Genomic DNA, 14,922 nt, shown 5'->3' with positions numbered 1-14,922 from the left:
TGTTGGCTTTCCAGGCTGCAGGAGCACACTACTGGCTCATACTGAGCTTTCTGTCCACCAGAACCCCCAAAGCCCTTCTCTGCAGGGTTGTTTTCAAGATCTTTGGAGTTTGTACTCATATCTGGGACTGTCCCAACCCACATACAATACTTTGCACTTGGCCTCATTAAACTACATTAGAGTTTCACACGCTCACTTTTTGAGGGCATCCAGGTCCCTCCGGATGGCATCGCTCCCTTCTATTGTCTCGACTACACCACTCATTTTTATACATGTAGTAAAAAAAAAAGTATCAAAGCAAAAGAATAGGCTTTTATAATAGACAAACAATAGTTAGTTGCTTGATGACAACCACATACTCCACAAACTCCTGCTTTTGCAGGCTTGAGTATATACCATCCCCATCCACACTCCACCACTTTGTGCCCAATGTTACAACTGTAACCACAGAACAAACTTCTACAGCACCTTCAAAAGAAGTCTAGGGTTCTACTTATACCAGCAAGAAGTGTGACACAAGGATCTTGTTTATGGAGTGAGAGTTGGCACTAAGAAACCACAGTCCTTCACCCAGCATGCATTCCAAGAGCCTCATTTCAAACCAACTCTTACCTGGTCCAGATGACTGAAAACTTGCCAAGTAGTCAGTGCACACACAACATACATCCTGCAGGTTAGCTTTATCAGAGAGCCACATTCATGCCTCAAACACTCCTGTGTGGTGCCAACTGATGTGTAAAATCAGGGAAGACTGATTTTCAAGAGCACTGACTCATGCTATTCCAGCAGCTTTCTGGACAACCAGTATTCCTCATCACTGTGGGAACACGCAGCACTGAAATAAGATCCATCCAGAAAACCCTCAAAATGAAATCAGTTAATTCTATTCAGACCTTATCTATCCTCATGATGCTAACTTCAGTTTCCAATGCCTGTTTCTTACATACATAAGCAATCATTAATCATAATGGGAAATCATTAATCTATATAATTCACTTTTAATCCAAGAAATCATTACAAATTGTCATCTCTCTCACCCTTGGTTGGTGGTCAAATTTTAGTTACCTACAATGAAAATCCAGACTGAGAAATTTGTTTTCCATTTAAGTATCCTATGCTTCTTCAGAAACCTGTACCACACAGCTTTAAGTCACATTCTCTTATATCTTACCATTTTAAAAGTGAATCATGAAACACTAAGCAGCTAATACTCACAAGTGCCTGCAGCCAAGTTCCTGCATAAGCAGCACCATTTTTGCATTCCAAATCAATAATCTTTAATTCTCTGATGCTTGTATCATTTGCACTACATGCTAGAAAATTAAAAAACTTGGCAGGCAAATAATTTTACTTAATGTCAAATGAAATATGATGGATTTTAAAATGACACCAAAATTCTAGTTATTGAAAATATTTGTAAATGCTAATAAAAACACTCCCATGAAATTCCAAGTTCAACTGTTACTGAACATTTTTATTAAAGAGCAAAAATCACTTGATCTTCAATCTATAATTTAAACATTGATTGTTTATACGGCTCCACTAGTTTTTACTGCATCAATTTTCATTAGATTTCTTCTTCTCATCTCCCAGCCCATCTTGTACACTTTTGTCTCACAAAAGGATAAAAACCCCACTCAAAACTGCCCCCACATATTTGCATTTATTTACGATATTAAAACTGTTTTGAGACTCAGTATTTATTTTAGTACTGTTAATCATCAGTTTTCATGCTGTCACATTGTCTACAGAACACCAAATCAAAACTCTTAATTTCTCTGGAGATAATATAAAGGGACTTATGTTCACTTTTCCCAGAAAGTCAAAACACTGATAAGCCACTCAAAGAACAGAACATTTTTTCTAGGTTAATTGACATGGAATGAAAATAATATTCTTTATTATGAGAATAAATACATAAAATAAATGCAATATATTAGCCATATTTACTCAGATATATTCAGAACAAGATAGACATATTCATCAGAACTAGTTGAACAAGTTTTTACTAAGCCAACAACACTGGAGGAAAGCTGGAAAGCTTACACACTAGTAGAAGGCAAAGAACACGGACTTCACTATTTTCTTGATATTAAAAGACAAACATTTTAGATAGAAGCACGATCTGTTATGCACTGATGGAAGTGTTTAGCTCCGTGCAGTGGCCGTTTGAGGTTGTTCTGACTGCAATTGCTTCCCAAGGTACTCCCTGAAATAATAAAGAAAAGTAGTTTGAGAAATATTCTGGAAAGAATGGAGTAATATGGTAGTAGGAATTACGAAGGGAAGTAGTTTTTACATATAGTGTTATTTACATTTAGAGATTCAAATACATTTCACACTATATTTTGAGCTGCAAAACAAGTCTACTAAAAGTAGCTTCAGTTAACTTTTTAATATATGGGTACCTAAGCTTTAGGTAGCTATCATCTAACCCTCTGAAAATAAGGCACGAGTTGAACATCACAAAAACTCTCAAGAAAAAGCAAAGACTCCATGTTCATGCTTAGGCCTGGCAACAGTTACAAAGCACCCACTAAGCCCACAGATTTTTCTTGCTAAATATGCATATTAAAGGTCATTGCAAAGTATTTTAAAAGGATCTCTTCATGCTGCATAAGCGCATGTAATACTGGCAGAAATATTGACAATTTAACCCATAGGTGAGCAAAATCTTCACACAGCTGAAGAGATGCTGTGGAGCTTCATATTCAAGCTGGAAGAAAGAAGAGATCCAAGCCAGGCCTGCTGCAGACAGACACTTCATTTACAATGTTTTCTTCGCCTTGTTTTGAAATCCATTAAATCAATTATTTTGTATCTGTAATCTCAACAATCGAACAAACTCCAACCACTCCTCTCAGCAACAATATATAAATCCTATGGAAAACACTGAACATTTCATTTGAGTCTTCCCATCTTTCACTGTTTAACCTAGGATAAGCAGTAGAAGCAGTTCAGAGAACTGTTATTCAAAATCAAGTTCACAAAACATTTAAATCCAGAAGAAAAAAAAAGATCAGTTCCTACTGAACATTCTAAAAAATACTTTTCAGTCTAATGTCTTCTGAAACTGCTATTCCCTATGCATAGTAATTTCTACTGCAGAATAGAGTTTGGCAGTTTTAAGACTAAATGGCCAGGAAAGCAAAATTCCAATGAAGTACAATCCTAGCTTCAAATTCAGCTAGTAATAAAATAATAACAATTTGTATGCTAGAGCCGTGAATTATGATTTAGCACCTTCTCTTCAAAGTTTTATCAGGTGTTTCTGCAGAATCACAGTATTTTAATATGACTTTTTATTGTACTATGTAGTTTTCCATCCTTGAAATAGACTCCTGATGACAAAGAAGGAAATCATGATAGAATGGTTCAGGTTGGAAGGGATCACTGTGCTCAAAACTGTAATACTGATGTAATTGAAATTTGACAGCCAACAAAAACTACAACCAGCAACTATGGAAGGGCTTCAAAAATCAAATGTCCACCTGCTCTCTCTTCTTGCCCTCCCTTCCCCATAACTGTGTGCACATACAAGTTCTAGTACATCTTTGCTCACACTCAAGCCCTGAAAGCAATGATGCACAGATCACCTCACAGCACAAGCCTGCCAAATTACTTATTCTCAAAATGCACATGGACCACTTAGAACATGAATTTCCTATGAAGTTATTCAGAAGCATAAAAAAAGCTAACAGTCCTTCACAATACAAATTGCACGGTTTATACTGTCTCAAAATTATAGTTGATGCATACTAAAACCCAAACACACTACACTGTATTCAGCAATAATATCTCTGCTGAAAAGGCAGAGAAGCATGGTTTAAGTATTCAGAAGTATTACCTTCCACATGCTGTTACAAACACCAGTTACTCTTCAGGTTGATTATCATTTATGAAATGTGTTTTACTGGGTAACATAGGAAAAGTTTTTGAATGGGCTACACCTGGTAATAGGTAGACTGATAAGACACTCAGTAAAGATTTAGGCAGCTGTGACACTTTCCTGTGAAGCCCTAGGAGGCTGCCCTGTTACTCTGCCAGGCCTTTGATCACCTTCCACACACCTTCCACTAAAACTCAAGCTACTCTAGCTTCAGCAACCACCTGTTTTCCCTGTTAAAATAAATACTAAAATACATGAATATTCAAGGTGTTTTTTTAAGCGTTCATATTTGATCACATCATGAAATCAAACACTATTGCAAGCTTCAGTCTTCATCCAAGTTGAGCATGGGTATCCATCATCATGCTGTTACCTACAAAGCATCTAAGATCTGATTTATCCCACACTGTTATTCATCCAGATTTTAAAATACGGGCTGAGGTTTCAGAATTAATCTTTATACCACAGAACTGTAGTTATCCTTAATAATGCAAGCATTCCACACACTGTAAGATCATGCAGGATGAAAGATGAATAGATCATCAGCCAAGTAACAAATAGCTTCACAAAATACTGAAAAGAAACACCTGGCACAGACTAGAGGTACATACTACAGTGGAAAGCAACTAGGAATAGAAGTGCTTTCTAAAATAAGCTGTAAACTCACAAACAGGACCATTTCTCCTTATTTTAAACACAGTTTGTTATTTCTTTTTTCCTAATTGCAGAAAAAGACCAACTTTACAGAAGCATAACAGTCAGTCTTTGAGATGGTTCAACTCAGAAGCAAAAGTAGAAACAGTATGACATACAAACATGGCTACCACAGGTTCATGCATGCCTGATCAGCTCAATTATATAGACTAAGGCAAAACACATTCTGCTAACATTTGACACAGACAAGCTTTGGGACTTCCGTACTTACTGTCTTTCACTACACAAATTTTACAATAGTTTTTCCTTTCTAATCAGGCCAAGCTGATCTTTCTTAACCAATATATACTGAGTGACACGCTGAAAGTATACAGAAGTATACTTTATATACACAGTATTCCAGTTGACACAAATTCAATCAATAATTCTTCTCATTTGAAAGTCACCTTTCATCTCGAGTAGGCATCATATTATTGTAGAGAATACTTCAAGCTAGTCAGAAGTAGAAAAGATTTTCTGATTACATGTACAGCACCTGTCCAGCCATTATGTAACACTGATGTGCCCTTCAAATCATTTAAAGGGATGAAAGAAAATGAAATTTTGCATACCAGTAACATCGAACATGCTTTGATAGTATGTAATGCTTTACTGTTTAACTGCTGTCCAGAAAGGGAAGGAAAATAACCACACACCTACTGGTGCTTCTTCAGGATAGTATCCAGAAAATTTTGCATTCTTAGGAAAAGGCACAAGGTTTTGATCCAACCATCAAATTCATTAAGTACAAGGTAAGGAGATCCTGCTTCAAAATTTTATGCTAGTTTTCAGATTTAGTAAAGGACTTGTCAATAACAACCCATGACAGATGGAAAATTTTTAAGGTCCATAACATCTGATTTCTAGAGCTTGTGTGCTACAGAAATAAGCTTTGTAGTTCAATGGGTACTTCTTACAGAGTTATACTTCTATTTCTAGTCTGGTTAGATCTACCTTTTCCTTCAGGAACAAAGTGACCTGGAGACTCTTTGTTTCAGCGGGCACAGAAAAAGGAGTAAATGAAATATAGCAAAAATGAAGGGTTTTTTTTCTATCACGTATGCCAATATTTGTTTTACATCTTACCTCCAATTAATTAGAATTAAAAACAAGGTTATCTTAAAAAACCAAACATTTACAGGTTCGATACAATGGCAACAGATGGAACAAAGCCAAACTGTTAAGCGGACAAGTTATAAATTTAAAGTCTTTTTTTTCCTGCCCCAAATGGAGACTCTAATGTAATACACGTAACGTAACAATATGAGTGGGCAACCTTACACGTATCACCTGATTATGGAAAACAATTCACTGTGTGGATGACAGCCTTCCTTATGATGTGAAATTCAAGATTAACACGCATTTTCAGATTGTATTAAATTATTTCAAGAGCATTGCAGGAAGCTCACTTTGACTCAGCAGTCTCCTTTCAGAGAGGTTTTTCCCGTTTTTCAGAAGCTGCCAGAGTTTCACAACTTACATACAGGCCACAGTGAAACAGAAAATCAATGAGTCTCTGTTACTCAAAAATTTTTAGATTTCCTGAGGAATTCAATTCAACAATATTCCTTCCTATTAGGGAAACAAGATGAAGTCATTTTTTCATTTATGTGATTTGTTATGAGCTAACACTCAGAGACATTCGATGAATTAAAAAGAACTAGATTAAATCATGCAGTGTGGTTCAGAAGTGACTCTGTATTGCGGTTCACTTGGCACAATGAGCTATAAGCAAAATGCTTTCAATATTTAAGAGCTTCAACCTTGTACATAACACTTTGAAACTGCCGTAAATCACTTAACTGCATTTTACAATCAAAACTTATGAGGACATCACATCTTTAAGTTAACACTAATTAGAAGTGAAACTACCAGAAATTTCTTTGGTGACATGGTTTCTCTTGTTATTGAGGATAGTGCTTAGAAGTGCTTGAAACTCGAGAAATGAAGTGTGTTTTACAAATGATGCAGATCTCACAAAAAACAAAAACAAAACAAAAAAAAAAAAACACAAAAAAAACACATTATACAGTGTGAAATCCCACAGAGCACAAGCACAGCACAAACAACAGCCCCTGGTGATACTGAATGAGACTGTACAAGGACACATTCACTTCCACATAAAAGGATGAAGCACTAATGCTACGTATCAGATGTGCCTATGATTAACTGGATTTTTGCTCAATTTGTCTCATATCTAGGAACTGTGCTCTTCAAAAAAAAATTAATTAGACTATTTTCTCAAGTTTTTGAATTAGTCAAGTTCTAGTTAGTAAATAACTGAGAAGAAATAGTATTGATAATGAAGACCAAGAAACTGGGTAAATGTTAGATTTAAGCCCAATGTGTTAAGCATTACATGTGCCAGTTTACTATCATTACACTCTGCACTTGGTAAAAGAGCCAGTAAGGTCCAGAAGCTCAGGAGATGCACAGGCTTAGGATAACATTCAACTGAAAAAAAAAAGAATAAAAAATGTTGACTGTTCAATATTAACCCTAGAACAATAGCTTCCAGATAGATGACATCACAAATTCTAGGCTGTTTGGTTTTTAGTTGTTGTTGTTTTAAACGTCTCCCAGCATAACTAGTCATTTTAAAAGATGAAGAGCAAGTAATTGTGTCTGGTAAACACTCCCTGAAAAAAAGCTCATTTGAAGCTTATCTGAAATCATTGCTTTGTTCAACAGTTTATTAATTTTATTTCCAATAAATGTGCATCAATCATGCATCCTAATTCCCATTGTTAATATCCTCCAGCTCACTCATACTCTGCACTTTGATGTCTATTCATTGAATCACTTTTTATTCTAAAAGCCTACTCATTTGAAGGAGGTCTCTAGCTCTCAGCCCACACAGGTGAAAGGATGCAGCAGAAATTAGGCATCACACCTGAGCCCAGAGGTAACATTTGCAATCCCTCACTAACAGTAACTCACTACTAAGACTTAAGCAGAAAGACGCAACACCACAGTCTAGTACTTTAGTCAGTGTGAACAACAAGTGTGGTTGGACTAGATGATCTTGCAGGTAGTTTCCAACCTTGTGGTTCTGTGTGATTCTGTGTGTGTGAATAATCAAAGATGCTGCAAGTTCAGTCATTATCCCAACTCAGAGGAAAAAATGAACTTGTGGCCAGATCCTCCATGGTTTTAGTACTCTAATGAAAACTGAAAACCTTCAATCTATAGAGGGAGAGCCACCATATTTTATGATACACTTCCATGGAGGAAAAAAAAAAAGCACAAATAATATAACTCTGCACATCTCAGCCAACAATAATTCCAAAAGAGTTATTCCCTTGACATAAGGAGCACAACCACGTTACCATAATTTGTCACCCCTCCACCTTTCCTTCTGCAGAGGTAGAGAACAATTCAGTACAAACCTGCACAGGTTCCTTAAAACAATGTACTTCAGGTCTGTCATTTTAGAACTTAATATTTGATACTTTCCAATTGTGCAAAGACATAGCTCCAACTAGCATTAGATTATCAAAATCAGTTCACATTAATAAAATAGTCATGTTGGGCACTGCTCTCTGAATTCCGTCAAAGCCAAGGATGCTTCTCACATATATGCAAAAGGCACAGCAGAAAAAGAGACAGTAGAAAAGAAATCCTACACCATTATTTCCATGCCAAACTTTCTCATCTGCCAATAACAGGTTTTCAATCGTCATTAGTGCCAGGACTAACATGCTCTTAGTTCAAGTGAAATTAAAGCACAGGATAAGTTACCAATTAAAGACATTAAGTGATGCTAAAAAAGATATGTTCTCTTTCTGCTTCATCAAACGCGTGATCATTTAATGTGCAAATATAAATGGAATATTTCACTTAAATTACCTCACCTGAAGAAAAAAACCAAAACTGTCAGCAGTTGCTGCCTTTGCCAAGCTAGTTTTGCCATTGAACAGAACGTCTGACAGTCTGATTTCCTCCCTATTTATCCCTGACTTAAAATACAGAAAAGACAGCTGAGCAGCCTGTAATGAACTACTCAAATTACTTAGAAATTAATTGTATCCAAGTTGATTTAATAGCAGTCTAAGGATACAGGGCTGTTTTAAACCCATCGTCACTTCAGCTGCTCCATGGCAGTCCCTCACTCTGGTTACAGAAGTTCTCCTCACTTTTATGCTCCAAAGGCACACTACTCACACTGAGCCTCAGCCTGGCAGAGAAAGACTTTATTTGCTTGTCCTCTGCTAGGCTCCAGGATGTAGGAAGAGCCTCATTGCCTCTGTCACGCACGTACAACAGACAGTAATGGAGGGTTTCACCACACTAATTAAAGTCAAGGAAAAACACTTGCCTCAGTTGAAAAAGATGGAATTCCAAAATACATGGAAGCAAGGGAAAAACACTTATTTCTCCATCTCTGAAAATCGAGGTAGGGGAAATGTTGACTTTGCCCACTAATTCATATTATGGCAAAACGATGCTAAACAAGTAGGCTTTGAACTGCACTATGCAGCACCTAAAGTGACTGGTTTCTCTTCTCTCCACACAAGCTATGAAACTGAAGAAGAGCTCATACTTATCAAAAGCCAGATCTATACAAAGACAGATTTAGCTTCTTACATGTAGCTTGTGCTAAAGAAATGATACATCACTTATCTATTACAAGTGAACACTTCTGCAATTATTAGTACTGACAGGGACAATGGGTCCCAAAGACTCTCCTTTCAATAAGTATTAATGGAAAAATCCCTACAGAGGTGACAATACAAGTCTGAAAAATGCACTAACTTTTTGACACCTCTGTAGGTCTGAAACTAGATTTAACTAGATTTAATTTCTCTCTCCATTCTCAAGTCTAAAAGTTCAGAAGCAGTGAAAGAAAAGCAGGGGCTGATACGTTCACACTATAGAAAGAACCAAGACAAACCCAGAAGAGCAGATTTGATATATTTAAAATTAGTAGACCTAAGCTGGAAATGAGAAAAGCCAGGCTAAGCACCCAGGAAAACTACTGTCAGTGAGGAATGTGCTGGAGAAAGGAAGATTACTATTTTTATTAACAGACTTTCAAGACATTAAAACACAAGCAAATAAGACCTTTCCCCTTATTTAAGAAAAATTCAGTATCTAGGGCTCTATTATAACTCTATATATGTAAGAGAATTTATAACACCAAGAACATTTAATGTTTTTTGTTTTTTTTTTTCCTTTGTGTTGTTTTGATATCACCAAACTGAGAAGCAAGGTGGAAAGCAATACAAAAATCCTGTCCCTTAATTAGGTTGTGCCTCACCATACATTTAGTCTCTAACTCCACACATACAGAAAATGAATATTATTTATCAAAGTCCTCCTTACAGGTAGAGAACATTCAGTCTGTATAATTTAAATTTATGTTTCACTGTTAGATAAGGCTACCATGGTATGAAAGAGGAATAAAAACCATGTGAATGTAATAATAAGTATGCAAATTAGAAAACCAAGTACTTTAGAAAGAAAGGGGTAAAGTTACCATTATTTAATAAGAAAATACGTATTGTGGGGAAGGGAATCAGGAGGCTTTTGTCACCCTTCATAGCCTGTTTTCTACAGAGAATAGATCACTTAAAGAATCTGCCAGAATATGCTTGGTAAACCTTCTTCCCGTACCACTTTCACACTCTTTGAACCATCACTAATCAGCCTTCTGAAAACTAATCTGTATAAGCAGCAAAAGCAAACAAAAAAAAAAAACACGACAGAAATTGCAGGTACTTCAAAGAACCAACATTTTAATTTTAAACATAAAAAATAGGTACAGTTAGCATACCTAATCTATGTGACAGGTTATACTGAAGCTATGTGAACACTAAAGTTTTTCCCAATGCCAGCCCTTCAGAACTTTATCTATAAAAGTCCCATTCTCTCTCTATTGCAAAGGCAGTATGACCTACCAGCCATTTCTATGGCAGAGTTCAAGATTTTTGAAGCCTTATTAGAGAACTAGTCAAAAAACAATGAAAGGAAAAGCCTCACTTCAAACACCACTCTAGGCAAGTGATGAAAGAGAAAGGAGTGAGCAATTTTCAACTTCACCTAAATAAGCAACCCACAAGCTTTTGCTGCTCCAGAAGACTCAAGAAAAATTTAAAGAACACTCCTCAAAATGGAAACAGGAAAATACTAGTGTAGTGTGGTGGAAAAGATTAGAGTAATGAACAGTGCAACAGGCTAGTCAGAAATGCAGATCGCGAAATAGCTGCTACTATAGTGTTTGCTATTATAGTACTCATAACTATGTCAAGCTACCATTTCATTCAGCTAAGACTAATAAGTTTGTTAGGACATTTTTGTTACCACTTTCATGACTTCACACTTTTGCAAATCTGAACTGCAGCTCATAACAAGTATTAAACAGTTCAAGGAAGTGTGTTACTGAATTACTTCAATTCCGTAAGGTCAAGCTATTCAATTCAACTGCCATAATAGCAGAGAATGTAGCTGAAATCTTAGACATTAGCATTAGCATCATAGAACCACAGAATACCCTGAACTGGAATGGACCCATAAAAGATTAAGTCCTTTCCTTAGCTCCACATTAGATGTAGATTTTCGGGTTGTCCTTTGTCAAAGAGCATCATCCCAACACTTCCTAAAAATCAGGCAACCTGGGGCTGTGACCTGCCTGGAAAGCCTGTTCCAGTGTCCAACCACGCTCTCAATGAAGAACATATTACTCTACTATTTAATGAATGCAGCTTTACCACGTGAAAATTTGATTCTGATTCTATACAAGCACACTAAGAAATTGGTACCCCTTTCTAGCCCAACATTTCTTACTGTTAAAAGAAGCTTTACATACCAGTTGTGAACCATCAGCTTCTGCACAGCCAGCAGTGCATTATAACGAACTTGTTGATCTTCATGATGCATATGGTTCATTACTAGCTGTTTACCACCAAGTTGTTCAATCACTCTGAAAGAGAGAAAAGTTTTTTCCCCCACGTTACTTCAGCTTCTGGGTAACTAGCCCATCCAACTATTTCATAATTCAAGGCATCCAAATTTAATCAGCTATCATAGATATTTTATTGAAGTACTTATTTCCTAGCACAATGTAGCAATCAGACAGATCAATACAACGAGAAAGGTGTTACAACAAGGGTGTGATGACAACAGGACAGCACAACAGAAGAGTGCTATAAAGGAAGGGAAAAAGATTGAACATGGGATCTTCTGATACAGGTGAACACAGGGGAAAGTTCCACCAAGGAGGGATCTCCAGAAAGACATCCTTCCCCAGTGGCAGTCAGACCTTAAATGGAGTCTAGGAGAGCTGCAACCAGGCTCCACTCCTTCTGGTCACGCAGTTAAGTTGCCTTCACCTGTGCTCCCAGGGCAGACCGAGTCCTTTCCTCAGGTGCTCAATCAGTGGTTCAGGCCATGACACAACAGTTCCCATACACACATACTTCTTATTTGACATGTTACTAATACAAATTTCTCACACTACCTCCTGAACAAGTTGCTTTTTACAATTTATTAAAGAATTCACAACATCAGAAGAAAGCTTGCTATCCACTATGTACTTCCCTAGTTTTTAACCATCAAGCAATGACCCTTTTCACAAAAAGAGTAATTTACCCAACTTGCTAAAGAACTCAATATTGCCTTGAAAAGACAGTATTTTTTATTTCACATTATCATATGAAGTGGAAGGCTAGAGAGAACCTGAACTCTGAGTCTGTGCTATATGCAGAAGGTAAACTCATGAAATGTCAGGTTCTAATTAACTCCTGAAACCTTCAAAAGCTGAAGGATGATCCACTTAAGAGATGAGGAACAAAAGATGTGGAAGACATCTGAATTCTTCTAAACCAAAGAAGTGCATCCCTTCTCAGAGCAAGACATACAAGTGAAAAAAAGAAGTGTGGAACACCAGCCAAGCATGAGAGTAGTAAAGAGCTGAAGATGAAAAACTATAGCCATTAAGTTTTTTAATCCTTTAGTCCTATAATTTATTATGTCATACTTAAGAATAAACCAGATCACAATTAATTTCCTTAAAAGAAATATATTGAGGAATTTTAGCTTGTCCTTCAAAACAGAAAACTTAATTTAAACAGGGCTGTGCTCAAAAAAAAAAAAAAAAAAAAAAACCAACAAATGATGTATTAGAAATCATAAAAAGAAATAATGCAGGTTAGAATTGAAGACACTTGTTACTCAATAGCAATCATTCCCTTTAAACAACAACACACTTCTAAAAAGGTTTAACAGCTAAGGAGGACCAGGCATAGCAACTTAGCAGAGGTGCAGTCCCACCAGTATTTTTTCCCCAGCTAGAGACAGAGAAAATAACAGCAATCACAGAAGGGCTTGGGTTGGAAAGGACATTAAAGGTCATCCAGTTCCAGCCCCTGTGGGCATGGTTACCATGGCCAGATCAGGCTGCCCAGTACTCCATCCAACTTGGCCTTGAACACTACAAGGGATGAGGCACAACTTCTCCAGGCAACTTATTCCATTGTCTGAGTAAATAATTTATTGTAGCCCTCAATTGTGTTATTCCAGTAGTGTGATTCATCCCACTATGTGTCCATGACAGCAATTAGTCATAGTTTTCTTCTACCACAGTTTCCAACTCCTCCTACTCATTTCCCATAGTACATGCATTGGTGTAGAGGCACTTAAGCTGGGCTATCAGTTATGTTACCTTCTTGGAGGAGCCCTCCCAGATTCCCCTGGAAGCAATACAAAGATTTCTCCTGCTGTTCTCTTAAGTGTCAGCATTCCCTCGCTTTACTCTGTCACTCAGAAATACATCTCCATACCTCATCAAATCCAGCTAAAGTTCAGCTAATCAGTTCAGACAGCTTGCTGCCCAGAACATTCTTGTCCCTCCTGGTCAGTTGTGTTTCATCCAATGTCAATATGTGTATAATCAATCAATGTACAGATGTTATAGTTATGAAATATACCAGAGAGTTTGGCTATGCAGTTATTATACTAAAACAGAATAGATAGAATGCTTACCCGTATACTGGGCTCGCTATGAAACTCCAGGGGAGGGGATCTCCAGAAGAGATCCTTTCCCACTAGTAGTCAGCTCTTAAATGGGTCTACCAGCACGGAGATAAAAGGTGGAGCCAGGCTCCACCCCTCCTGGCAGCACAGGTGAATTGCCTTCACCTTGTCTATCAAAGATGCATCCAGATCATAGTACCAAACCCTGAGTGCAACACCATTCATCCAACCATTCATTCAGCTGGTCCATTCCTCCTCCTGCTCAGGTCCTAGTCACCAACCAGGAGAATACCACCCTAGAATACCACCCTATTTACCGGTACAGGTTGGGGGATGAGCTGCTGGAGTGGAGCTCTGCAGAGAGGGACCTGGGTGTCCTGGTGGACGACAGGTTGGCCATGAGCCAGCAGTGTGCCCTTGTGGCCAAGAGGGCCAGTGGCATCCTGGGGTGCATTAAAAAGAGCGTGGCCAGCAGGTCAAGGGAGGTGATCCTCCCCCTCTACTCTGCCCTGGTAAGACCTCATCTGGAGTACTGCGTCCAGTTCTGGGCTCCCCAGTACAAAAAAGACAGGGATCTCTTGGAAAGAGTCCAGTGGAGGGCCACAAAGATGGTGAGGGGCCTGGAGCATCTCCCCTATGAAGAAAGGCTGAGTGAACTGGGTCTGTTCAGCCTTGAGAAAAGAAGACTGAGAGGGGACCTGATGCAGGTCTATAAATATCTAAGGTGTGGGGGGCAGAATGGCAAGGCCAGCCTCTTTTCAGTGGTGAGTGGAGGCAGGACAAGGGGAAACGGCCGGAAACTGCAGCATAGGAAGTTCTGCACAAATGTGCGCAAGAACTTCTTTACAGTGAGGTGACGGAGCACTGGAACAGGCTGCCCAGGGAGGTGGTGGAGTCTCCTTCTCTGGAGATGTTCAAGACCTGCCTGGATGCCTACCTGTGCGACCTGCTGTAGGGAACCTGCTTTGGCAGGGGGGTTGGACTCGATGATCTCTGGAGGTCCCTTCCAACACCTACAATCCTGTGATTAGTGATGTGCCATGCCCTGTTTGCCCATCCTAGTCACTCACACTCCGTGTGTACGTGGCGGGGGGGGGAAATGTTGTGCCACTGCCCTGTCCACACCTACACCTCCTCATAAACTGTTGTAAGGACTGGGGGCTCCTGACAGTTGTCTCCATGTTCTCGAGTTTCCTCGATTTCAGGACTCCCCTATTGCACACATTAATGTCTCCCCAGTCCACTGCAGAACACACCTAAAGAGGTAATTGCCTTAGACACAGATTCTGTTTGTCCATTCATTTGACTTCACAGTTTCAGTGCAGCAACTGCACAGCCATATTAGACCAATCATAATACCACATTTG

At 38.3% G+C, this 14,922-nt stretch overlaps 1 protein-coding gene across 1 annotated transcript in view; it reads right to left on the bottom strand.

The window, feature by feature from the left end:
* Positions 1 to 1,684: 1,684 nt before the first annotated feature.
* ATP6V1H (ATPase H+ transporting V1 subunit H) overlaps positions 1,685 to 14,922 on the bottom strand; it is a 37,900-nt gene continuing 24,662 nt past the window's right edge. The window contains exons 13-14 of the mRNA XM_042808764.1: positions 11,391 to 11,504; positions 1,685 to 2,209 (exon numbers count right to left, since the gene is read on the bottom strand). Coding sequence (XP_042664698.1) covers positions 2,149 to 2,209; positions 11,391 to 11,504 — 175 coding nt within the window. The 3' untranslated portion in view covers positions 1,685 to 2,148. The remainder of the gene's footprint in view (positions 2,210 to 11,390; positions 11,505 to 14,922) is intronic.

Source organism: Centrocercus urophasianus, unplaced genomic scaffold, assembly GCF_019232065.1.
Source record: "Centrocercus urophasianus isolate 14NV4802_14NV808 unplaced genomic scaffold, USGS_Curo_1.0 seq_11, whole genome shotgun sequence".
NCBI classification, from domain to species: domain Eukaryota; kingdom Metazoa; phylum Chordata; class Aves; order Galliformes; family Phasianidae; genus Centrocercus; species Centrocercus urophasianus.
Note: the sequence above shows the minus strand (reverse complement) of the source record. Positions and strands in the feature narration are given on the sequence as shown.